Below are 25,100 nucleotides of genomic sequence, written 5' to 3' on the forward strand. Positions count from 1 at the left end.
ATCAGAGGGAGAAGCAGACCCCCTGCCGAGCAGGGAGCCCGATGCGGGACTCGATCCAGGGACTCCAGGATCATGACCTGAGCCGAAGGCAGTCGCCTAACCAACTGAGCCACCCAGGCGCCCCTGGATCTTTGTTTTTATTAGTGCCTTTTATGGTCTATTTTATTGATCCTTTTGTTGTCAACCATTGGGCCTTATGCTTTGGTAGGTTTGATTTTTCTTCTCCCCCCAAAGAGGCATATCGTTTTTTAAAGAACATGTGGCATGTTACCATCATCATCATTCTTTTTGTTTAGTTCGTTCAATTACATTTATAATTACTAGTAATCTTCTTTCTTTCATACTATATTTGTCCTGCTTTTAAAAAATGGTTTCTGTTGCTATTCCCTCTTTTTTCTATTCCTTTAGATCAACCAAGTTTTTAAAACTGTTTTTTTCCCCTCCACTAATTAGTTTGGTATAACCCTTTATTTCTATTTGTGTGTTTTGATGTACTTAACTTACACTAAAAATAATTTTTGTTCTCTTCCTAAACAACCTATAACACTTTAACTTCCTTGTTTTACATATTATTGTCCAGTATTTTAATTTTTTATTGCTATTCCAACGAGATGTTAGGGTTTTTTTTTTTAAAGATTTCATTTATTTGAGAGAAAGCCCAGGTAGGGGAGGGGCAGAGGGCAAGGGAGAAGCAGGCTCCCCACTGAGCACAGAGCCAGATGTGGGCTCGATCCCAGGACCCTGAGACTATGACCTGAGCCGAAGGCAGACGCTTAGCCGACTGAGCCACCCAGGCGCCCTGGGATGTTAGTTTTTATACAATCAGTATTTGTTGTTGTTGTTGTTTTAAGGATTTTATTTATTTATTTGACAGAGAGAGTCACATTTACTTATTTGTCCACTAGTCCTTCATGCTTCTCAGACTTTTACACAGAGGATTGTTTTCCTTCTTTCCGGAATACTTTCCTTGGAAGTTTCTTTAGTTACAGGGATCTGTTGGTAATGAACTCTGGTTTTGTCAGCACGCTTACACAACTGTGGATTTTCTGGTCCTCCAACTATGATCACAGATCAGAAGCATTCAGTCTTCTAATTCACCACCCAGCCCAGGTGCCCTGTGCCTCAGAGCCGCAGAAGCCTGCCTGCAGGTTGGCTCTGTGCACACTCTCTTGGGTTCTCCTCCTGGCAAACTGAGGCTACGGCGTACGTATGAGACTCCAGATTGACTCACTGCTCGTTAGCGACACACAGCCATTCTGTGTACTGCAAAGAAACCTAGAAAGTGTGGGATGTGTACAGAAAGTGATTCAGATACAGCACTTAAAACCGAGGGAACTCATGCTTTAATAGACACTGAAATCACAAAGGAAGGCCAAGTGCCTTAACAATCTCAATAAAAATATGAAGTTCTTTTTACATGGTAAATTTCGTAATATAAAAAGTTTAATGCCATCTGGAAACTGTAATTTACAAAAAAGTCCACATAGGCCAAAGATGGCTAACACTGCATACAAGGGGGGTGAGTGCCAAGTGGGGAAGGCATCTGAGAAGGGGAGAGGGGACCGCCTGTGTTCTTACATGGAACATCTTCGAAAGATCTGTTACAAACAAGGGCCCAGTCCACAAACCACATATACAATCATTTTAGGTAAAAGAACAAAATGTTTGATGAAAATTATGCCGTTTTCACCTTTTGCCTACTTACTAAAAGCAACCAGAGGATTGCCTGGTATTTTTTCCAAACTGAACTGAAACTAACAAAGTCATCATGGGAGGCAGTGGGACAGGCACCTTTCGGGGGACTTGCTACAGTGACCACCTGCTGAGATCCACGATAGCTCGTGGGATAGCACGAGCAGGATAAGGACGGCGTGTGCAGCACCTCATCTCCTGCCGAGACCCCGAGAGCATCCGTGTGGGCCATGACACATTTCAAACGGGATGGAGGTGAGAACGTTTTCGTTTCACTACACACTGATGTGGACTAAAATGTTAAGTTTTAGTAAGAGCTCATTTTGTCTTGGCATTTTGATTTAATTGAAATCAGTGAAGTAGTTGAGTAGTTCGCTGGTACCAATTAAGATAGGATCTACTACCTTACTTTGTGGTCATACCAAGGTTTCTAGGAGAGGGACATTTTATTGCTTGTGTTGAGTGTATCTGCATCCGATGGGAGTGGCACAGGGGCAGGGCATTCCAGTTTCCTGAGCTGAAAAAGAAATCTATCCAATGCTATCTGCATATAGTGAGGAAGAGATATTTTTGTAAATTTTACCCACGTCCATTGGCTCATCCAGATGGGGCGAAGAGCCACGGACTATGCAGGAGTCATTTGCTTCTCTCCGCGTGGCTCAGGGTTCCCAAGCATGCCAGTTTTATCCACAACTTGACACTCACTTTCCCTAGACTATAGAAACAAAACATTCTAACTGTCTGTCCCCTATACCAGGAGTCAGCAAACTTTTTCTTAAATGGTCAGGTATTAGGTATTTTAGGCTTTGTGGGCCAAGAGGCAAAATCAAGAATATGATGCCTGTACTTACAGAACTATTTAAACGTGTCAAAGCCATTCCTATCTCATGGCTATGAAAACCCAAGCCTCTGACCAGATTTAGCCTGTGGGTCATCATCTGCCAACCCCTGATCTGTACAAAGAAATCTGTGACTTATACAGTTTCACATCATTTTTAAGTGCATACGTTTTTCAGGGGAGGAGCCTGAAAAAGTTACTTTGATTTGACATCCATTTCACTCATAAAGAAAACACCAATACTGACAGTAAACATAAAGAAGTGGCAACTCTATGGTGATTTTTAGGTTGGTCCTATCATTTTTGTCATGTTTGCTTTCCTTCATCAAAGCTTCTATCTAGGACCAAAAAAAAAAAAAAAAAAAATCACACCATTTGGTTTGGTTTTCCAACATGAAACCTAAAACAACAATGTAGTTAGGACTAAAACCAGGTTGGGGTCCATGAGTCCTCCTCGCTGGCTTGGTAACCGTGGGGAGCGGTCTGGGTGGCAGCGTGCACCGGAGGTGGACAAACGGGTGCACTCACATGGGGGGCACAGACCCCAGGCCTGTCCTCCAGGGCTCCTTGGCACTTGGGAAAGAGGCTGAGATGCTGAGAAAGGGACAGCCTAACTATCTACATAGGGATTCAGAAATTGAGGTTTCATTTTTGTTGCTGAGGACCTGATTTTGCTATCTAAATGCACAGTGCTATAAACTTGCTTTCATTTGCTACTCTGGTACTTTATTACGGTTTATGTGTTCCCTACTGACATAAAGAACCTCATAAGTGCTTGCTTCTTTATAAAGGATTTGTCTTCCAGTGTTGGGGTCAGGGCTAGAACGGGACATCCTTAGTTCTTCTTTCGCCAACATGGATGCTGGGGTAAAGGCAAAAACCTCCATGACATAGCCAAATAAATATTCTCCTTTCCTCTTTTCATGGTACACCAAAGAACAGGGCAAGTGGTCAGGGTATGTTTAGAAAGTAAGATCCTACCCAAAGTTAAAGACTCTACTTGGAGGTCTCCTGCCAGGCCTTGCCGGTCTATTCCATGTGGTATGGGCCACATGGCTGCCCACCTCTGTGGGACACCCCCTTGTGGGCAGAGTGGTCAGGTTTTCATTTTAGAATTATGTAAAAAGAGTTTATGTCAATTCTCCCACTAAACTTAGTACTAATAGGATTTTTAGCATTTCATTCCTTTATAAGTTAATGCTCACCCCTACCCAGACTACCTTTTGTCTCCACCCAGCTGGTAACTTCTGTGTACGGTCACAGCTGGAGGAAAAGTCCACCCCCGTTTGTCCAGGACAACACTTTCAGGAATATCTATTTCCCTGCCCAGCCATAACTCGGATGTCAATCCCCGCAAAAGCCCCCCGTTTCTCGGGCCATGGACACGAAAGTCCTGTGGGGAGGGAGGGGGCTGGTCCCCACTAAAGGTGAGGGTGCCCGAGCGGCTCGCAGCCGTGCGGCGCCGGGGCCTGGGAGCAGGGGACAGATTTAGAGAGGAGACGTGTTCGAGGCCTGGAGTTGGGAGAAGAGAATAAAATGAAGCAGCTGCTTAAAGGGAATGGGAGCTGTAAGTTCCATTCTGGTTAAGTCGAGTTAGCCGTGGGATTTTTTTTTTTTTCTTTTATGTTTACAAGGAAACGGAGTATTTCAACCTTTCCCCCCCAAACTTGATAGTTACTTATTGATGACTATTCAAAATCTGACATTTTAAAAAATTTGAGCTTTTAAAAATAATAGCTATAAATGCAAAGTACTATTGATAATAAAACCGAGTTTATCCACGTACAAAAAAGGTCAGTAATGTTTTAAAAGCACAAAGTTGCATTTTAAATCACAATTGCATAGTTCTAAAATGCCTGGAGAAGAGTTACATAAAATTTTTAAGAAAATTCAAGTTTGGCTGACAGTGGGGCCCCAAGGCATCTGTAGAGCTCGATGGAGCAGAGCCAAGTTCAGGAAGGCAGCGCTGCTGAAACGTGAATTATTGCATTGCTACCGTGCTGGGACGCGGATCAGGAGACCAAAATCGCTACAGTTTGGTGACACATGACTGGCATTTTAAAAACCATTCTGTTTTTGCCTAATATCACCCTTCCATGTAGAATTCAACTTAGATTTTATATATCCCACCCCCAACCAGCACCTGAAAGCCTTAAAAAAAAAGCCCTCTTTGTATTTCTGTGTATAAAAGGTACTGCATATCTACCTCTTAGCAAAATATGTGCTCCCCCTTTCCTCTCCCCCACCCCGGAACCATGGCCGTTTTTGTACAAAAAGTCCTCTTGAGGAATCACATCAAAGATGACAAGCAGGGAGTTCAAGGTAAACATTGGGTGAAGTGTGTAGAAAACTGCCTGGGCCTCCCGTGCCAACCCCACAGAAGTCCTGGCTCCCGGTGAGCGTGGCCCACAGTCGCCAGCGGCCGTGTGCGTGGTGGCCCGCGCCCCCAGGGCGCGCCCAGCGTGAGGTGGCTGGCGGTTGCGTGGGGTGACAGCACTCGGCCGAGCGGGGAGGCCCCCTGCGGCTGCTGCACCCTGAGTCCGCGGGTACAGAAGACGCTTTAGCATTTGGAGGAAGGAAAAAATCTTCCAGAGGACAGAAACTTGTAGCCGTTTCCAGAAGGCAGTCTCAGCGGGCGGGCGGGCGCGGGGGCGGGCGCGGGGGGCCCGGCGGGCAGGGGCAGCGCGCCCAGCGCCGTGGTCTCCGTGCGCCAGTGGCCGTTGGGCGGGGCTTTCTGGGGCGCTTCTCCGGGCGGCTGCAGGGACAGCTCCTTCAGCTCCAGCTTGTCCACGCCTTCCTCCTTCTTGGTGTGCCGCGGGGACAGATTGAGCAGACTGAGCACGTCCCTCTTGGACGTCATGGTGCCGGGGGCGCCCCGGAATATTTTCATGGGTCCCGTGGGAGGCTGGGGCGCGCTCTGCCAGAACATCTTGAGGTTGTGGACGGCCTGCACCTTCTCGTCGATGGCCGCCATCTTCAGCCTGTCCACGTCGGGGGCGTCGGCGGGGCTGGAGCGCGCGGAGCCGGCCGAGGAGTAGGAGAGGGCTGGGGACGGCGCGCTCCCGGCCGGAGACTGATGGCCCGAGCTCGGGGACGCGTTCCTGGGGGACTTGGCGATGTGGGCGCTGTACGGGGAGCTGGGGTACTTCAGTTTGAAGAGAGGCTGGTCGGGGAGGGAAGTCTGGGAGTCGGAGGCGGGCGACGGGCGGCCACTGTGCCGGCTCGGGCTGTCCTTGACGGACGCCTCGGAGGCCGTGGGGCTGCTGTAGCCTGAACTCACCTTGGGGAGGGACGAGCTCCTGGCTGGGGGCTTTGGTTTCGCGGGGACCGGCGACGGCTGGCTCCTGGGGTGCGAGAGCGCCGGCCTGCTGAACGCGCTGGTTTCGGACGCTCGGAAGACGGCCGCGCTGTGGGGCGCAGGGCCACCCTCCTCCGGGCTGCTGCCCTTGCCGGCCTGGCCGCCGCCCCTCTGCAGGCGCTCCACCGCCATGAGATGACTCTGCGTCTCCTCCAGAATCTTCTGCGCCAACTCCTGCGGGTCGAGCTTCGGGTTGCTTTCTTCTTGGGATTTCACGGTACTGTCCGTTTCTGTGCTAGACTGGTCTGACTCCCCTGTGTCCGAACTGGCCAGCTTCCCCACCTTCTGGAAGGGGGAGTTTGGGCTGGGAATGAGAGTCACTTTAACTGGAGAATTTGGTGTGCTGACGCTGCCCTTGGAGCTTACGGACACTTTCACACCCGCAGCCGGCCCCGCGCGGGGCTGTTTGTGGTCTGGCGAGAGGCGCGTCGGCCTGTTTGCCTGGGAGGCCGCCAAAGGCTCCGTGCTGATGATGGAAAAGCCCTCGTATTCGTCTTCGTCTTTGCCGCCGGCAGGGCGGGCCTGGGGGGACAGCTGGCCCCGCGGCAGGGTGCATCGCTGTGGGTAGGCGTTCTTGGACCGCTCGTAGTCCTGCCGGCCGCGGGGACCCCCCGCTTCCGACCCAGCCTCGGGCTTGGAGACAAAGCTCATGGAGGAGGCGATGGAGCTCAGGCTGTACACGGAGATGGCGTCCGAGGCGATGCTGTCGGCGCCGGTGGGGGAGAAGGGGGGGTGCTGGTAGCTCAAGGGCAGGGCGTTGGAGACAGACTGGGCGGAGGCCAGAGACTCCAGGGAGGACGAGCTGTCGAGGCTGAGGCGCTTGGGGAGCTCAGTAGAATCTAAGACAGAACATAGGTGCCCAGAGGGCGGTTAGAATGCTCTACGGTTTATTCTTTCAAAATCGCAAGCATCCTCATACGCACAGAAGCTAGTGGGAACCGTGCAAGTGCTACTCATGCACGACTTGCATTTATCTCATGCTCCCCCGAGCACACGGTCCTGCTGGAGAGAGTAAATGTGACGCAGGGCCCAGAACACTCGGGAGAACTCCAGGCCCAGCCAGCCCCAGCCCCAGCCCCCTACCACGCCGTCTCCACCGCGTTCTCATCTCACCCGACCCCACGTCGGCCTCGGGCTCCGACCCCGGCCTAAACCCACAGCCGCCACCCTCCACGTTTCAGCGGCTCCGCGCCCTCACTTACGCTCACTGTCCGCACTGCCTGTCCTCCCACCTTCTCTCAACCCGCTCCACCCGGGCCTCTGCCCTCCCCAGACGTCCCGGGGCAGCCGTGCTGCCAAGCCCAGTGTTCACCGCTCAGGTCTGCAGTCGGCTCCCCGGCCCCCGCTGACCACGCCTTCCCGGCCCTGCTCATCCCTGTGACCTGTGCCCCCCCCCCCCCCCCCGCCAGCAGGAGGACACCGCCCTCCCCTGCGGGGCCTGCACCGCTTCTCCGTCTCCGCGCTGGCCTCTCCCGGAACCTCGGCCTCACATACCCAGCTGTCGGGGGAGCTTGTCTGATGGAGATTTCAGAACGGAACATGTCCAGGGTGGAACTCAACCCCCGCCTCCTGCCACTTTCAAGGTCTCAGCAAAAGGCAGTCCCGTTCTGGTCTTTGTTCCCCAAAACAAGGGATCACCTTTGACCCGCCCTCTGTGTCTGACTCACAGCCTTCAGCGGGTCGCGGGAGTTCTGCCTTGGAACCGTGGCCCCCGCTGTCTTCATGCGGCAGCCGGCCGTGCCCCCGGCGCCCCGAAAACTGCCTGTGGCCTGAGCCACGGGGCACCGCTCCTCCCTAGTTCGTCGCCCGCTGCCACCCTGTCTCGTCCCTTCCCCCGCGCGTCTTCACGGCCCTCGGCAGCAGCCCGTCTCTACCGCACGTGTCGTGAGTTCGCCAGAGCGGGGTTTTTGTTCACTGCTCTTGCACGGTCCCGAACACAGCCACACAAAATGCTTTCCGTTTCTCTCCCCCTTCCCCAAACGCAGCCAGATGTGTGCCGACGCCTGTCGCGTGGGGGCGCGCGCGGGGGGCGCTTACCGAAGAGCGCGAGCAGAGACTGCAGGGCAAAGTGCATGGTTCGCCGGTTGGCCTGTTTGCCGGTTTTCAGGATGACCTCCTCCTGACCCACTTCACAGAGATCGAACCCTAGAGGAGCAAAGGCTGTCGGTCTCCGCGGCCACGGGGAAGGGTCCCTGTCCTGGAGAGGAGGAGCGCCGCAGGGCTGCCCCCCCCCGTCTCCCGGGAACCCCCCCCCCCCCCCCCCCCGCGCCCGGCCCGGGCTGCCCCGGGGGCCTGTGAACCTCCTGCCTCCCGCTCCCGGAGCACCGCTCCGTTCCTGCTCCCGGTACAGCTCGGGAAGGTGAGCTGCCTTCTCCATTCTTTCCCAGACTCTGAGAAGGACAAAAACTGGCCACTCCCCTCAGCGCGGGCTCCGACATTTAAAGCTGGTGCCTGGGAAGGTGGAAGCTTCTCAAGGGCACGGACGGTGTCCCCAGACACGGCCAGCGTCTGCCCCCGAGGGCTCAGAAACGAGCGGGCTCTGCCCACGGAGAACCGGGCCTCTCGGCTGAGCCACCTGCGCGGGCCGTGCGGGCACTCACGGTTCCGCCGAGGCTCGGGCCGGGCCGGCCGAGGGCAGGGGCCGCGAGCGCAGGAGGCCGGCCCGCCGGCGGCCGCCGCACTGAGACCAGGAGCCCGCAGAGCGCCCGGCACCCGTCGCCCTGGGCAGCGCCCAGGCGGAAGGCGCCGAAGGCCGACGCCACGGCCTGTGTCCGCAGACGGGATTTAGGGCCGGAGGAGCCCTGGGCCCTGCACGCGTGCACTTCGCCTGGAACAGTGGAAGCCCTTGGTGCTGACGGCCCAGGGGGCAGGACCCCTTCCCCCCTCCCACGTGCGCTCTGGTGACAGGGTCTGTGACGCCCGACGCTGCCCGTGCGGTTCCTGACAGAGTCGTCACCAAAGGAGAAATGTGTCTCTGTTTAGTGTTGGTCTGAGGCTGTCATTCCTCTGGGAATTTGGTTCACTCCACCAGCTACCTCAGCCTTCCCGTTGCTATGGGATATTTTCCCCTCTGACCTCAAGCAGAAACTCTCCCTGAAAGCAACAGGAAGGTCTCAGAGAACTCAGCATTTAAAAACAAATAACTAATATAAACGTTTTAGTTTCTCTAACTAAATGATGACTCGGTTACGCCAACAGAACGGCGGTGACGGGTTGTGTTGGTCCTGCTGGGTGCTGAGGGCTGGAAAGGGGGCACTTCTAGGAGCCTCAGAGCCCTCAAGAGTGAGGGGGTCACTTCTCCAAATGCCAGGCCTGCAGACACGTTTCCTCCCCCCGCCCCCGTCTCAGGCCACGGGATTTAAGGATAAGTATGTGCAGACTGACTCACCCCTTGAGTATCAGTGGATTTGGAAAACGTGGAGGCCGTCAGTGAAAATAACCCACCATCCCAACACCAGGAGAGCCAATGACACATCTGGAAATATCCAGTTCACAGGCGAGGGGGGGCTGCCTCTGTCGCACCCACACCGAAGGGAGGTGTAGGCCCTACGTGAGGAACACAGCTTTTCCTTTACAAAAAAAAAAAAAAAAGGCCTTGGCTCCGTCTTCCCTCACCTGTGTCCTGTCACTGCCCCAAGGTCAGCCCTAAAGCCCGTTCTGGAAGGGAAAGAGATCCCTCTTGGGTCTGTTGGTCCAATCGCTGCCGACTACGTTTATCTAGATATAAATGTACTGTGTTTATGGCAAGAAGACTACGCTTTAAGCCAACAGAAACAAGCACATAGTTCAAATCATAAAAGGATGTGAGAACATCTACTTAGAGGGATTCAGAGTCCCTGTGGGGCTTTGGGGGTTCGCCCATCAAAAGCAAATGGACCGGCCCTAAGTTGTGGTGGGCTGGGAAAGGTCATCTGCAAAATGGGTTAGAAGAAAGGCCTAATGCAATGAAATCCAGATTTCACAAGCAGAAGAAAATTCCTTTTGAAGGATTGGCTGCCCTGCCATGTCGGACGGCGACTGGTCCCCCTAATAGTGAATTTAGGCTGTGTCATCCTCCAAAGAGTCCCCACTCTCTGAATTTAAGAACCCACAGGATTTGCCCCTCCTCTGCCCCTGTGCCCCGCACCAGCGTGTGGGCCTGATACCTGTGCTCATGGACAGCTCTTCCCTCGGCCTGGATCTTTCTTCCTGAAGACACCCTCAGGCTCTCCTGGTCTGCCCCAGCTCCCGGCCTCCCACCCGTCCAGCAATCACCGTGACCCTGATGCTCCTCTCTATGACGGTACCCCCTCACCTGAGGGGCTTCCTCCCCTTAGATTAGGTACTTACTAGACCCGAAAACTCTAAGAGGGCAGGGCTTGTCCTCTGCTCGGTGCTGCGTCCCCCGTCCTGGCACAATGCCTGACACATAACAGGTGTTCAGAGAAAAGCTTGGGAAGTGGTGAATGGCTCCCAGGCGAGTCGTACCGGCACTTAAGTGGGACAGGAGGGCAGCTCACAGCCCCTTGTGGCATTTTATCAAAAAATGCATCTCTGAAAGCAGCAATTATGCCAGGAGCTGCCTCAGCCACGTTACGATGTCAAAAAAGGAAAAGTAAGTGTCCCGGATGAACAAGGATCCTGGTGCGTGCAGTTCTAGATCCCTGGTTTCAAATCAGACCTGGTTTCAATAGTACGGCAGAGACTGACCTTGAAACTGTTATTTTAGGACTTTGTTTTCTTTTTTTTTTTTTTAAAGAATTTATTTATTTATTTGACTGACAGAGAGAAACACAGCCCGAGAGGGAGCACAAGCAGGGGGAGTGGGGGAGGGAGAAGCAGGCTTCCCGCCAAGCAGGGAGCCCGATGCGGGACTCGATCCCAGGACCCCGGGATCATGACCCGAGCCGAAGGCAGACACCCAACGACTGAGCCACCCAGGCGCCCAGGACTTTGTTTTCTTAGCTTTAATCATAGCTTGACTCCCAACAATGCTGGCATCTAGCAGCTTTCTATCAAGATGAGGACTAGAAATGAGAGAGATGAAACCAAAATGTCGGGAAATGGAACAAGGCAGGAGGGCCATCTGTCAAGTGTGCTAAAGTGCTGGAATCTCCGAGTCCACCATCTATCCGTGATATCTAAGAAAACACCGAGGCCCCTGAGACACTACCAGCTTCACCCAACAGAAAACCAGAAGAGACGGAGTTTTCCAAAAGGGAACTGCAGGAAGCAGTTAAGGACGCTCTGCCCTACCTAGAGCCGCCAGGAATTCATGGCAGCCCGGGAGGCGCCACAGCTGCACGCTGATGGAGACCTGGATGGGGGCCGAGGCGAAGTCCTGCTCCTTCTCGCCGGCCTGCAGCTGGACCAGCACCTGGTGGAGCTGAGCGAGGAGAACAGCGTGAGCGCGCCACCTTCCCGGCGCCGCCTTCCCTCTGGCCCGCCTAGGATGTGTCCCCGCGTTACTCCTGTGTCACCTGCTACCGGCATCCCTGGTGACCTTAATGTGTATCACACTGCAAATCCCTTTTACGGTGCCTCAGGCCTGCTGTCGTGTCTCTGCTCGGGAGGCTCGGGGCGGGGGGGGGGGGGGGGGGGCCGGAGGAGTATCACAGGGCAGGGGAGGCCTCGCCTCTTCCCTGGCACACACTGGTGGCGGGGCTCGGGGACCAGAAGAGGGGTGGGCTGTAGGACCGGTCGTCTCCCTCTTTTTTTCTGAGTCCCTTGATGCTCTTGAGTTACATGGTGTAGTGGAGCCCGGCGTCCCGTCCCCGAGCCGCAGTGCTCAGGGAGGAACCCACACACCCCCTTCGAGGGCCCCGGGCACGTCGGGTCCCCTGAGTCTACTCAGGGGCCCTGTGTGGTGGGTTCTCAGTGTCACTCGCTCAAAGTCACTTCTGCCCCTGCTGTTCTGGTGGAACTTGAGAGGTCAAATCGAGAACACAAGAAGGGTGGAGCAGGAAAGGGGGAGGCAGAGCAGAGGAAGGGGGCAGCCAGCCGCACGGGCGGCCCGGAGCGCGTGGGGGGCGCGTGCACGCGGCTCTGAGCGACAGCACGTGCGCCCGAGCTCAGAGCACCACAGGGGACGCAGGGGGTGGGCGGGTTGAGGGGCTCACCTGACAACAGTTGCTACTTAAAGTCGTACTCACCATTCCAACCATATTTTTAACAGCCTTCGGCGAGCAGATTATAAGAAAAGAAAGAAAAAGAGAGAGAGAGAAGAGAGTTTAGACTCAAGCACAGGTTGTTATGCACACGAGCTGACGACTGCTGTAGGAAGCGCCGCGGCGGCTCCGACTGGGAGGGGAGAGGAGCGAGAATCAGCAGGGACACGCAGGAGAAACAGCCACACCAGGCCAGACGCTGTCAGGGGCAGCCAGGCCCTCCCTCCCTTGCCAGGAGAGAGGCGGGGCAGGCAGGGGGCACAGAGGGCACGGAGAGGCCACTCTAGACACTGAGGGCCAGGGTGCCAGAGTGATTCAAGAAATAGCCCAGCACCTGCCGGCCCCGGGCGGGGGTGGGGGTGGGGACGACGGGCAGCCGGGACATCTGCCTGCGGCCCTGCGGGACTGTAGGCAAAAAGGCCCTGTGATGCCGCCAGATGTAAGAAATTAAGCAGCTGGCTTTTCGGACTCAGCTTTGCCCTGCAAATGTAATTCTAACGTCCTCTCTTTGTAGAGCGCAGGCTTCCAGCCCTCCTGGGTTCAGGATATCTTGATATGCCATGTTCTAGAAGGGCCTTCCTGATTCTCGTCCACAAGGAGACATAACCCGCTCATTGCCAGATGAGCAGGAACTCAAGAAGGGGCCAGGTCATTGGGCTATGTTCCAAATCTGGGGTGGAAACCACCCCGGGTAGGTGGGAGGTTCCAGGCACCACTCAGTATTTTCAGAGGCTAATCCCAGACACAGCAAGCTTTGTTTCCACACAGAAATATTTCCATTTACAATGAAATCTGATCAACAATAATGAGGTGTATTGTTTTTTCAAGTTATTACACTATGAGACGACCAGAGGGAATTGTTCCGTGCTCCTCAGGGTTGCTATACCAGCCAGAAGCCCTCCCCGACACAGCGGTCACCCCAGGGTTCACAGTGTCCCTCCTTCCCCTTGTTCCAGACCCTCACTGGCCAGTAGGAGGAGCGGGAGCTCTGAGGTCAAGCTGGGAAGGGCCTGCGTGATGCTGAGAGAATCCTCTGGATTCCTGAATTAGACCTACATTCCCTTAAAAGAAAGCACGTTTTGAGAAACCTGCTAAGCAGTATCTTGCATTAGAATTGACTCTCTGTCCACTCCTGCGCCTCAGTGGCTAGTCTGTTTCAGGCAGGGCCATCCTCTGAGCTGGGCATGAGCATCAGAACTCTGCAGGGGAGCCGGCCAGGCCCACACCTGCTGGCTGAGTGTGAGAGCCACTTGTCGGTGGAAAAAGTTGGTGGGGGCGGGGATGACAAGGTGCAGGAGGCCACTGAATGGAGAGTTCAGGAAAGGCCCTGAGACTGCAGCTGACAGAGGCCTCCGAAGGCCCTACTGCTCTCAGCACCCAGAGAGGATGGGCTCTTGCCCCCTGGACGTGCGCGTGAGGCAGGGGGGCTGTTTTGCCTCCAGCCCTCGTCTTTCCCGTCTAGTCACAGAGGCTGAAGGCAACAAGAGCGTGTCACTTGCAGATTCCTGGGTAGGGCCAGATCACCCTGTCTCTCCAGCTCGGCCCAGTGCTCAGGCCTGGGCTCAGCCACCCTGGCTCAACTCACCCGGCTGATAAGCTGCTCGCCCGTCTCTGAGGCAGTGATGAGCTTGCAGAGGGCTTGGAGGGCAGGGTTGGGCAGACCTAAAGCAAGAAGGCGGCGGGTGTCACCCAGAGGGGCCCCCGTACCCACGGCCCCGCTGCCTCCCCAGGAGAAGAGCCTGAGACACTCCGCATCGGTGGCGTGTGGGTCTCTGTGTAACTTGAGAAAGGAGAGAGGGGTCCCAGAGAAAGGCCAGTCCTCCAGGCGTGTGGTCCCATCCCCAGGAGCCCGGCTCGGGCCCGGGCCGCATCGCCTCCTCGGAGCAAAGCACAGAAGGCAGCCGTGGGTGCCCGCAGCCTGCCCGCCCCCGGGTTTGGCCCCACGGCTCTGGCGGATCCGGAGCTGCCGACTGAGCACGAAGGCGCTGCCATGTGCCCAGCATTCCTCCGTGGCAGCCGGGGGGAGGCAGGCCCTGCTGCTTCGGCTCTCCTCCAGGCAGGAGAGGTGTGTGTCGGCAGCTCCTCGCTCCTGCCCCGCTGTGAGATCCAGCCCCCCGCCGCCGGGACGCAGGCACCACGCTGCCGGCCAGCCCCTCGGCGCCCGCCTGGTGCTCACCCAGCAGGGACTGGATGGCGCTGCTGCACTGCTGGAGCCGGTCGCCGGGGTCGGAGGTTGGGAAGAAGACGGCTGCCGGCAGGCCGCTGGCGGGGGGGTCCAGCCGGAAGCCCACGGCGGTGAGCAGGGCCTGCCAGCCGGGGATGCCACCCACTTTGTTCTCCACGCTCTGCTGGGATGTGTACATGGCGTTGCGCTGCCCGTTCTGGATGCGCTGCAGGGACTTCTCCACCTGGAAGGGAGGGGGACAGTGAGGCGCCGCTCCAGTCAGCGGCGGGCTCCGTTTCTCTCCCGGCGCCCCTGGGACATACACAGCCCCGGGTGTGAAGCCAGGGCTGCCACCTGGACGCCCCAGCCTGACGACCGGGACCCTGGAGCAATGGCCCAGCTCATGAGGGAGGGGACCGAGGGAAAGGCTGTCACTGTCCCAGTGCCTGCGAGGCTGGGAGACTCAGAAGCATCCTGGCCCTTCCCTAGCCCACGCCGCCCGCCCCAAGCTCTCCTCCCCAGACACTAAGACCCACTGTCAGGCCAGCACCTGCTCCAAACCACGGGATGGCTCCCCATCACTAGAATAAACCTTCAGGCCCTCCAGAACCCCCCTCGTGGCCCATAGCCCTCACGTACACGGGCGGTACCCATCCCAGGGCTGGGGCCGGTGGTGCCCTTCTTCCTGGGGCCCCTGACTCACCCTCCATGCCACAGAGTGGCCTCTGGAACCTTCGCCTCCCCCTCCGCCTCAGGTACCCCTCCCACCTGCCAGGGCCTAAACCCGTGCCTGGCACCTATGGGCTGAATTTGCCCAAGGAACCACCAAGTTAACGCCCCCGTGAACATTCCACGGCACTTCTGGCGGCCTCGGGCCTTCCCCACGGTTTCTCTCTCTAGGGGAGATCTCAGGCCGTCCTGGGAGGCCACATGCCCTGGGGCGCATGGGCCATCGCTAGAGGGGCAAAGAGTCACCGGGGTGTCACCTGAGACTTCTCTTACAGTGCAACCTGGGATGCTGGGGGCTGACCTCACAGGCGGGAGGAAACGAGTGGTCCTGGGCAGGACAGACAACCTGCCAGGTGGCTTGCCATCGGGCTGAAGGTCCTCGGAGATGCACTGCCCACTGGGGTCAAGGGGTCCCAGGGCAGTTAGAAGGAGGCTTTTGCCCCACGGGCCTGGTCTTTTCTAAGAAAAGCCGCCTGGGAGCTGCAGCCAGGAAGGAGGGGACTCTAGGGTGACAGGGACCAGAAAGGGTCCTAATATTGAGCAGCCGAATGGCTCTGTGCAGTTTCTAGGCACAGGTTAAAATCAGTTAAGAGAGTCTCGGCAGCTTCTCAAGGCGCGTGAGCACAGCTACCCCGGAGCAGGTGCCGTGGGCCACCTCACGTCTGGCCCAAGAGCTGCCCGGGGTTCTCAGGTGACAGATGCCATCATTCCTACTCAGTCACACGCCGGTTTCAGGCAGAACCCCAAGCTTAAGAGATGCACAGGACTGACCTACCACCAGGAGTGCACGGAGCCCCAGGCTCAGGGGGCAGCAAGTTTGCCCCACAGAGGGGACGTGCCCCCTGGAACCCGGCCCCCAAACTAAACTGCCCAGCCGGGGCCTCCAGCCGGCTCCCAGAGCCTGTGTGGAATTCGTCCCCACGTCCTCCCTCTGGAGCTCAGACATGTCCTCCGGGGCAGGGCAGGGCAGGGCAGGGCAGGGCAGGGCAGGGCAGGGCAGCTGTTTGCATCGGGTCTGGAAGGAGCGCGGATGCCACGTGGACCCCAGCCTGAGGCTGGGCCGGTCTGCATTGCGCAGAACACTCCACGGAGGCTAACGATCCTCAGTTGTTAGAAATTACCTTCCCAGTTATCAAAGTGGAAGGGTGCAACACGTTTTCCGTCCCTGCTGCTTGGCTTGATTTATAGCTTCTGACGTGTGGATGAGGATGTGAAGCCTCTGTCTGTACCCTCGGCCCCGTCCCGCCAAGGCTGGAACTGGCCAAATACTGCGTCAGCTTTGGACTCTTGCTCCAACCAAAGTTAGGGGAAGCCTGGTGCCATCTGACTTTAAAATATCCTTTCTCAGCCCCTAAGACCCTCCTGAGTGCCAGCTACTCTCACCTCTTCTCTGAGCCTCACGATAACCTGGAAAAAGTAGTTTTATCCGCCTTCCAGAGGACAAGACTGAAGCTCAGAGAGCCAGGTGACTTGCCCAAAGCTTCACGGCCCAGGAGCAGCGGCAGTGTAGGCCCCAGGACACACGTCGTCCACACTGCTCGCATGCCCAGCTCCACCTGTGGACGTGCGGGCACAGCGTCCCCGGCTCATGCCCGCCGGAGCCTCCCCCTCTCGGGCACCTGCAGTGGCTCTCGAGGGCAGCGGGCCCCGCTCACCAGGTGCAGCAGCACTCGCAGGGCGTCGCGGGCACGCTCCGGGTGCTGCAGGATCTCCGTGAGGGCCTGGCCGATGAGCGACGAGGGACTGTTCAGCTTCACGTCACTGCCGATGAGCATGAGCCCTGCGGAGAACACAGGAGGGCATCTCGGAGCCTGCCCTCACCTCCACCGGGCAGCTCTGGCTGTTCCCCACCCCCCGCAACTCCCTGAGGCCTCCCGGCCACCCTGCCCCCAAGAGGGGCCTGCACAGCAAGGCTGCTCCCCAGAACGGCCTGCGAGAGGCCTCCCTCCCTGGGGGGCCCGCCCGTGCCCTTCTGTCCCCTCCCCTTTAAGAATTAACGCCGTTTCACAGCCCGTGAGTGGTGAGCTCGGTTCTGCGGGGAAGTAGCTCGGGAAAGTGCCTCTGTTCTCCCGCTGCACAGGAAGAGGGGCTGCCCCCCACTCCCCCAGGACCCTTCCCAGGCTTGGCCACCATCCCAAGGAACGATCCGCCCTGTTTCCCCGGAGACGCACCTGTGTCCGTCTGGAACATGCCTGGGGACAGGGCCCGCGGATGCGGGGCGGGAGGGCGCGCGCCTCTCTGGTTGTGGGGACGGGCAAGCAGCCTGGGCTGCGGACGACCCACCCATCTGCCCGGATCCCGGCCCGCCCCCGAAGGCAGCGCCGGGGGAAGGCAGACAGCAGTCTCCTCAAGCCACCAAGCAACTCTGGAACCACGCTGCCCCCAAATAATGGCCACAAGGGGTTTTCCAAGAGCATGAGTGAGCCTAGGCTGTTTTTAAGGCGAGCGGGGCAGCACGACTTAAACACCATCTCCAGTAAGCCGTGACTCGTATATCGCCTGTCGCTCAAACAAGGACAAAAGCGCCACATCCCTGAACATGTTGGGAAGACGGGGAGGGGGCCCCGCAGAGAGGGGCAGGCGTCCTGTCGGCCAGGGCCCCACAGACCAGCGCCACGCCGAGTGGGAGCACGGGGGCACGCAGCAGAGCTCACGTGCTGCTGGCGGGCACGAAGCCCCCGCATCTCTGCCGCATCTCGTGGCCGCGGGCGCGGTTGGCGACATGGCCAGGCCCCGGCCCTCAGCGGACGGCCGCCCACGGGCGCTGTCAGCCGCCTGAGCAAACGGGATGGGTTCCGCTCGGTTTTGATTGACTCCCTTTCCGGCAAACGCTGCAGCTGTGCCGTGTTTGTGACGCAAACAGATGTTTCCATTTCCTAACACGGCGGCTCGTGCACGGGGCAGGCAGCGCCCGGCGGCGGGGGGGTGCGGAGGCCCCGCCTCGGGGGGAAATGGCAGCAGCTCTAGCGGCACCTGCCAGCCACATTTATTTTGAGAGGAAGGGTAAGGGCGGCGGGCTGTCCGGAGGCCCCACAGGTCAGCCCCTGCCCCACCTCCCAGACCTGCGAGCCCCTGTGGCAGGCCCACTCAGGGCAGGCGCCGTCGGCCCTCCAGCACGTGCAGTACACGCACCAGCAGACACGGCCAACGAGTTACCAGCCCTTGCTGCCTGTGAGGATGCCGAGCTTTAGGAAGGGCGAGTAGCCTGCTCAGCTCACAGAGCCCGGATATGGAACTAGGTCAAGCCCAAGTGTTCCCATGACCGAACCCAGGGACTTTCCACCACGTGGCTCTTCGCCACTGTCCCGGGACTTCATGTGAGGGCGCCATAAAATGGGTCAACCAGCACACTCTAGTCCCAGAAGTCTACACTCCTACCCCGATGGCAGGCTGTTCTGCTGCTCCTTCGTCAAAAAGACTACTTTAGGGGCGCCTGGGTGGCACGGTCGGTTGAGTGTCTGACTCTTGATCTCAGCTCAGGTCGTGATCTCAGGGTGGTGAGATCGAGCCCCGCGTCGGGCTCCGCACTCAGTGGGGCGTCTGCTTGGGATTCTTTCTCCCTCTCCCTCTGCCCCTCCCTGCTCACGCTCCCTCTCTCAAATAAATAATAAAATCTTAAAAAAAACCCTCATACCACAGCGATAAGTGGCCGGCTTGGCAGAAGGCAAGAGTCTCAGCAAACAAGCGTCCCCCTGCTCCACCCCATGCCACCTCCCCGCAGTGGCCCGGCCTCCCCCCCCCACCCCCACCCGGGAGGCCGTGAAGACCGAGCCCTGGAGGCCTCTGGCAGGCGGTGGCCAGCGGTGCGTGCTCCTACCTGCCCAGTTGGAGGGGTGTGAGAAGGCCTTGCTGCTCTGCACCACCTTCATGGCCTCCCCCAGGGCGGCGCTGGCTTTCAGGCCATTGAGCAGGGATGAGTAGAAGGCATGGAGAAACATCTTGGAAGCGGCCACGGGCACAGGCCACAGAGACACGAGAACACACTGTGCGCCGGCAGCCAGGAAGGCCCGGGTCAGCGCGATGACGCCGTCAGCCGTGACCTTGCTGTTGGACTCCTGCGAGGAGCCGAGGACCACCAGCTTCACGGGAAGCCGCAGGTCCAGGACGTCGGCGGCCGTGAGCAGCAGCTCCTGCAGGGGCGGGCAGTCCGAGATGCTCTCCCCGTCGCTGGCGTCGTCTTGCACGCGCAGGGACTCGGGGATCGTGTAGGGGTGGCCAAAGGAGCTCTTGCTGCCAGCAGGGTTGCCGTCGGCGCTGGGAGTGAGGACCAAGGCTGACAGTTTCCAAGAGATGTGGGTGGCAAAGTGGACGCACTCGGCCTGGGTCAGGGCACTCATGACCCGTTCTTTGGTGGCCACGGTGCCCACCAGGGGCTGGCAGCCCAGCAGCTCTGACACCATGTACGCTTCCTCTTCGGCCGACGGCATGGGCCCCCACAGCCACCTGTCCATCACTGCCGACGGGAGCTTGGGGTTGCCCACAACAGCCGCCATGGACGTGGAGCTGGAGTACGTGGGCGGGTTCTTCCTCAGGTGAGACTAGAAGGGGACGACAGACAAGCAGACCGCCCCGCCCGTCAGACACCGGCTGCGTGAGCACAGGGCTCGGTCCAGCTCGGCTACACCTGTGCTCCCAACGACCTCGCTCGCTCGAATTTGCAACACCGCTTTCACCCGGGTGCTCGTCCTACTGAGAATCACAGCTGCTACGCCAAGCTCTGGAAAAGCAGCACTGGATCTTAGGAAGGGCCCTTCCTGTTTGTCAAACCCTGGGGGGCGCTGCAGCAGGAGGCGAGGGTGGGTGGTGCTGGGCCTGCCCCACGCGCCTCACTCCCACAGACCTCCCTGCGGGCCCCCAAACGGGGGCGACCCACTCCTGATGAGTCGGGGCTCTGAGGGGTGACAAAAAGCTCGTCAGTCTCAGCGGAGACAGGGCTGACCTAAGCCCTGTACAGCCACTAAGTGCTGAAAAGATTATACTTGTCATCTGCTCTATGTGCTGCCAAAGAAAAACACCACCGAATTATAAAATCAGCATAGAGAAGTCCAGCAAAGTTCTGATTTCCCCGCAACGAGGCCTTTTGATGCTTTTGGGGAAACATCAAGTATCAAATTATTTCAAAATAACCTTCTGATGGCTTCACGGTAGTGATGCCTCAAACTCTGGGCTTGAGAGGCGCCTGCCGGGCGTGTGTCAAGAGACGGGGCTCTTCCACTCGCTGGCCAGCTTGCTGCTGTTGTCGCCATGAAGTGTTCTTAACACGGGCCATCTCTGACCCCCAGGGTGCTTCTGGTAGCAGGTGCAGCGAGCGGCACTCTGCGCGGGACAGCATCCGACGAGGCCAGCTCACTTGGCATCTGGGAGTCATAGTCAGCCACGGACATGCCAGAAACTCAGAGAAAATCATTTCTTTCACTTTGAACTGACTCTGTCCCATGAGAAAGTTACCATTCAGCCACAGAAAACAGTCAAAACTAAGATTTCCAAAGCCCTGTGAGGCAGACGCTGACCTGGTTTGAACCATGTCAATGACCACGGTCAACAGAAGCCACAGCAGGTCCCATGGGGGCCGTCCACACCCAGGGTCCAGGGTTTGGCTTCCTGAATGAGCCATTTTCTCCCACTGGGAGGAGTCCTGTCTGACCCCGCTCTGCCTGGCGGTCTGCGGGGCTCTGAGGGCGTGCTCAAAGTGCATGCCTGGCGGGTCGGGGCCCATGAGGGTCTGAAGGAGTCTGGAGAAGGGGGAGAAGATCAGGGTTGGCTGGAAGGCTCTCTAATCGGGTGGGCAGGCCGAGGGGGGCTGTGGGGTGAGACCTCTGATTCTGTGGACAGCCCACCGTCGCCCTCTCGATTTTCACAGACATTTCTACTCACACTCTTTTGCTGAATGAGACCCAAATTCCTGTCTGTCCCCTGAAAGCCACCTCATTTGTGTTCAGTTCTTTCATTGGCCTGTGGGGCCCTTTTCCACTTGACAGTAATCTTACGTGTCTGCCATCCCTGCCCGGGGACCCTCTGCTGGGGGCACACTCGGCGCCCAGCCGGTGGTCATCGTGAGGGCAGCGTGCGCCGGGGGAAACCAGCTTCCTCAGACACTCGGCCTGGCCTCGAGCCTGACCCAGTCCCCCGAGGAGCTCACAGCCCTGATGTCACGGCAAAGACATTTTGAGAGAAAGGACACTGATTGTGTCTTCCGGAGATAGCAAAGACCAGTCAGGGGTTGGGGGGGGGGGGAGGCTGTCCCCTCACCTTCGGACAGATCTACTCCAAAGGCAGCCTCCCTGACTGCAAACTCCAGGGTGAACATTGGGAAGAGCTCACACGCTGCCTGCGCAGCCCAGTCTGGCCAGGAAGGCCGTCCTCCAGGCCCGCACAGCCGGGCACCCGCAGCGAGCATGAGGCTTACCTTGGACTGTGGGCTGAGGGAGCGGATGGAGGGGACAGCGATGAGGGCGAAGCGCTCATACAGGTACTCGTTGGAGGAGCTTCCCTTCAGGAGGGCGAAAGGGATGAGGTAGAGCTCCCCCTCCAGAACCAGGACCAGCTGCCGGTGCCGGCCCACGGGGCCACTGGAGTGCATCAGGCCCTGCAGGGAGGCACGGGGCGCCTGAGTCCGGGCCCAGCAGGCGGCGGCCTGCCCGCACTGGCCGCTACCGGGCCACGAACCAGATGTGCCCGGAAAGCAGCCGGCAGGCCCACGGCACCCATGGCGGGGGGTGGGGTGGCTTGGGGCGCTGCCCACAGGAGCATCACCAAATGGGGGCTTCTGCCCGAGGAGGAGGTTGGGGACCCGTCTCTTTAAGCCTGCACGGCGGGGGTGGGGTGGGGGAGACCTGGTCACCTGTCAAGGAACAGGATGTCCCACAAAGACAAGGACCAGCCCCAGTAGGTCTACGGGAGGCAAGGAGTTGTCCCAGAAAGAGCCCTGTGAGTCACGGTGACCCCCAGAGGGCCAGGCCAGGGGATGCTACGTTGGTCCAGAAACCCTAAGAGCAGCGTAGGTGTGACTCTTCTCCCGAGAGACAGTGACACTGTGACCCCCAGACTGGCCCTGGGCTGAACGGGAACAGAGATCAAGCAGATGCTGCTGCCGCTGAAGGAAACAGCGGCCGGAGCCTGCTGGGGGAGAAGACTGCGTGGGAGCACAGCCCAGCCCTGGCTCGGGGGACGGTCACGGCCAGGCTCCTGGCGCAGCCGACCTGGCGCAGTGGCCACTGGGGCGCCGCCGTGCTCCTCGGGAGTGAATGTGCACACCGGATCCGCCTGCCATGCTGCCGTGGGTGCTGGGCTGAGGCTGGCCCGGCACAGGGCACTCAGCTAAGCCAAAGTGACACGTGCCTGGCGGGCCCTTCAGTCTGGACAACCCCCCTGTGGCTTTGTCTTTTTAAAAAACATTCTAGCTGCATCTAAAGGAAGCCGAAATAAAAACAGGCCAATTTGTTGTTGTTTGCTTTAAGAGCTATTTCCCAACAAGGGGTAAAAGAATCACTGCACGACCCAGGGAGGAGGAAGTGGGGCGTGTCACACTGTGGCGGATTTCTGGATCGGCACAGGGAGGTAGGAGGGCTGGGTGCCCGCAGTCAGCTCCTGGGCCTGGTGGGAGTCCCCACCGTGGCCACACCGAGGTCCCCCCTCCTGCCCCCGGCCCTGGGAAGCCACTCTGGAGGGCAGTGCACCCACAGCTGCCGTGGCTGCCGTGTGCCAAGCAGACCTGGGAGGTGGGCCAGAGGTGCTGGGCTGATGGTGCCCTGACCTCGGTGACGGGTCAGCAGCCCCAGAACAGTGACGACCACTCACTGCTCAGCAGGGGCCCTCCCGCCCGACAGGTGGGCAATGTGGGGGCTCAGGCCACCTGCCATGTGCAATCAGACCCATCCTCAGCTGATCCGGGGTCACCAGGCATTTGTTGGACAAGATGCCAGCCCCACCCTTGCAGGCCTCCCCTGGACTCCTCCTGCCAGGGCCCAAACCCCAGTAAGTCTCTGTCAGGTGCCATCCCACAGGTCACGGATTTCCCTGGGACACACGCCACTCTCGGGCAAGTCCTCAGCAAACAAGAGCACCCATGCGCATGAACAGAAGGCGAGCAGAGGAGTGCCGGCTGGGGTAGGGGTGTGATTGGGAGGCTGGAAGCCATTCAGAGAGGCATTACTGGTAGGGTCTTTGTAAGGACTCTGCAGACTCTGCCTGCAAGACCTTATCTGGGGCATCAGCCTGAAGACCCGTGAGTTCCTGTCCCTGAAGGCAGCACGGGTGTCTTCTCTGATGAGGAATTCTGATCTCTCCGAGGGCCAGTCAGTGTGACGTTGGCCTGGCAGACGAGGCCCGTGGGGTAAACAGAGAACAAGGCTGGGGAGAAATACAGAAGCCAGACTGTGGAGGGCCCTGGCCAAGGTCAGACAGGAAAGCATGGCTCCTACAGGCCGTAAGCAACTGCCACGCATTCTCCACGGACAAACCTCCAACGAAGTGACCAGAGGTAGCCTGCCTCACAGGAGATGGGGCTGCGCATGCTAATTCAGACTGGGAGAGATGCACGGCGAGAAGGGAGACTTGCCAGGACGTGGTGAAGAGTGACCTCAGTGGTGAAGAGAGGGAAGGCTCTGGAATTCTAGCCTGGAGATGGGGAGAGTTTTCTCTGAATGAACGGAGTACCCCAATTCAGAGGTCTGGGTCCTCCCGGAATGGAGACTCGTGGCTGGGGCTGAGCTGGCCCCCGTGCCCGGCCCTGGGCGAGGGCCCCACGGGGGAGCCGAGTCCTGGCAGCGTGGAAGGAGGTGAGCGTCGGCAGCACCGGCCGGCGGGCAGACGGGCCGCACAGCCGACTGACAGCTCTAGTTAAAAGACAGCAGGAAAACGGATTGAACATGCTGGAAAAGGTGGCCTGGAAATGGTCTTCTGAATTCTGCCTCCGGGATACACGAGCATTGCCCTTGTACTGAAAGATTAGCTATAATCTAATGTGAACTTGAAAATAGAAAATAAAATGATGTCTCACTTGTAATGAGATATGTAACAGATGATTACATGTCATCTATTAGATAGAAAAGGAGAGACAATTCAGGGAAAGGCTTCTCTGCGCCTCCATCTGTCAGTCTAGAAAGGGTATTTGCTGGCTTCTTAAGTCCTGGGTTTGAGCCATAAAAGAGCTCAGCATCAGCCCCACACCAGCAACTAACAGAGTCCAACAAATTTCAGCAAAGACTCAGACTTCTGGACCTCTGAAGTTTCTAGAAATGGATCTCTTGAAGGAGACCAAGACAACAAGGGCAGGGGTGCTGAAACCTGTGTACTCCCCCGGTGACCCTGCCCGTCCCAGGGCGTTCCAGGCCCAGGATGGCAACGGGGACACGGAGTGCCCCAGCAGGGAGGCCCGGCAGCGAGAGGACTCGAGCTAAGCCCAGTCTTTGCAGAGGGGGAGGGGCTGTTCCTTCAGCCGGGGCAGGCGGTGGGCACCTGCAGGTGGGTGTGGGCGGCTGTTGTCACTTTACAGACTCTCAGCTGCACCCCCCGCCCCCCCATACCCTGTCATCCCTGCCCGGGGACTGGATTCCTGCAGCGGGGGCTGCTGTAGAGGGAGCTCGGTGCTGAGCTTCCTCGGTGGACGGCGCGGAGGGCGATGCCAAGGGAAGAGGATTTCCTGCTGGCCCAGGTGTGTGTGTGTGTGTCTGTGTGTGTGTGTGTGTGTGTAAACATGCAGCGGAGCCCAGACTGTAGCCGTCCGACTGTACCCTGTCAGACTGTACCCTGCTGATACCCTTCCCTCAGCCCTTTCCACACGAGAGCCAGGGCCCGCGCCCCCGTGCTCTCGGCAGGCCTCCTGCCCAGCAGGCGCCCAGACTCTCTCTGCACACCCTTGCCACCGGAAGCGGATCATCTGCCCTCCTGCCCCCGTACAGAGTGGCCTTCGAGACCAGGTCCGGCCCGGCCAAACCAGCAAATGTCCCTGCTATCCAGTGGGCTGAACCACATACCTTTCCCGGTGCCCATCCTTTCCTGGGTAAACTCCCTCAGCCCGAGAAAGCCAGACAGTTTCCTCAGAGCTGACTGTTTGGCCACAGGGAATAAGTCTCTCTGTCAAATGTCCCCTGGTTGACCTACGGTGGTTTCTGTCTCCCACATGAGCCCACAACGTGGGCACATCCACGACCTCACAGGCCTGTAGGTCAAAGC

At 58.1% G+C, this 25,100-nt stretch overlaps 1 protein-coding gene across 4 annotated transcripts in view; it reads right to left on the bottom strand.

Moving 5' to 3' along the window:
* Window positions 1–1,320: 1,320 nt before the first annotated feature.
* TTC28 (tetratricopeptide repeat domain 28) overlaps window positions 1,321–25,100 on the bottom strand; it is a 629,548-nt gene continuing 605,768 nt past the window's right edge. For 3 of the 4 annotated variants that reach the window (XM_045887409.3, XM_064578589.1, XM_045887411.2), the window contains 9 exons: window positions 21,334–21,513; window positions 18,745–19,465; window positions 16,583–16,707; window positions 14,211–14,442; window positions 13,620–13,696; window positions 12,020–12,043; window positions 11,124–11,253; window positions 7,926–8,033; window positions 1,321–6,727 (listed from right to left, as the gene is read on the bottom strand). In XM_045887409.3, the coding sequence (XP_045743365.1) occupies window positions 5,091–6,727; window positions 7,926–8,033; window positions 11,124–11,253; window positions 12,020–12,043; window positions 13,620–13,696; window positions 14,211–14,442; window positions 16,583–16,707; window positions 18,745–19,465; window positions 21,334–21,513 (3,234 nt within the window). In that variant the 3' untranslated portion in view covers window positions 1,321–5,090. The remainder of the gene's footprint in view (window positions 6,728–7,925; window positions 8,034–11,123; window positions 11,254–12,019; window positions 12,044–13,619; window positions 13,697–14,210; window positions 14,443–16,582; window positions 16,708–18,744; window positions 19,466–21,333; window positions 21,514–25,100) is intronic. The other variant, XM_045887410.3, reaches the window with a different exon arrangement.

Source organism: Mirounga angustirostris, unplaced genomic scaffold, assembly GCF_029215605.1.
Source record: "Mirounga angustirostris isolate CCGP_5_RB_7025 unplaced genomic scaffold, mMirAng1.0.hap1 SCAF_14, whole genome shotgun sequence".
In the NCBI taxonomy this organism is placed as follows: Eukaryota; Metazoa; Chordata; class Mammalia; order Carnivora; family Phocidae; genus Mirounga; species Mirounga angustirostris.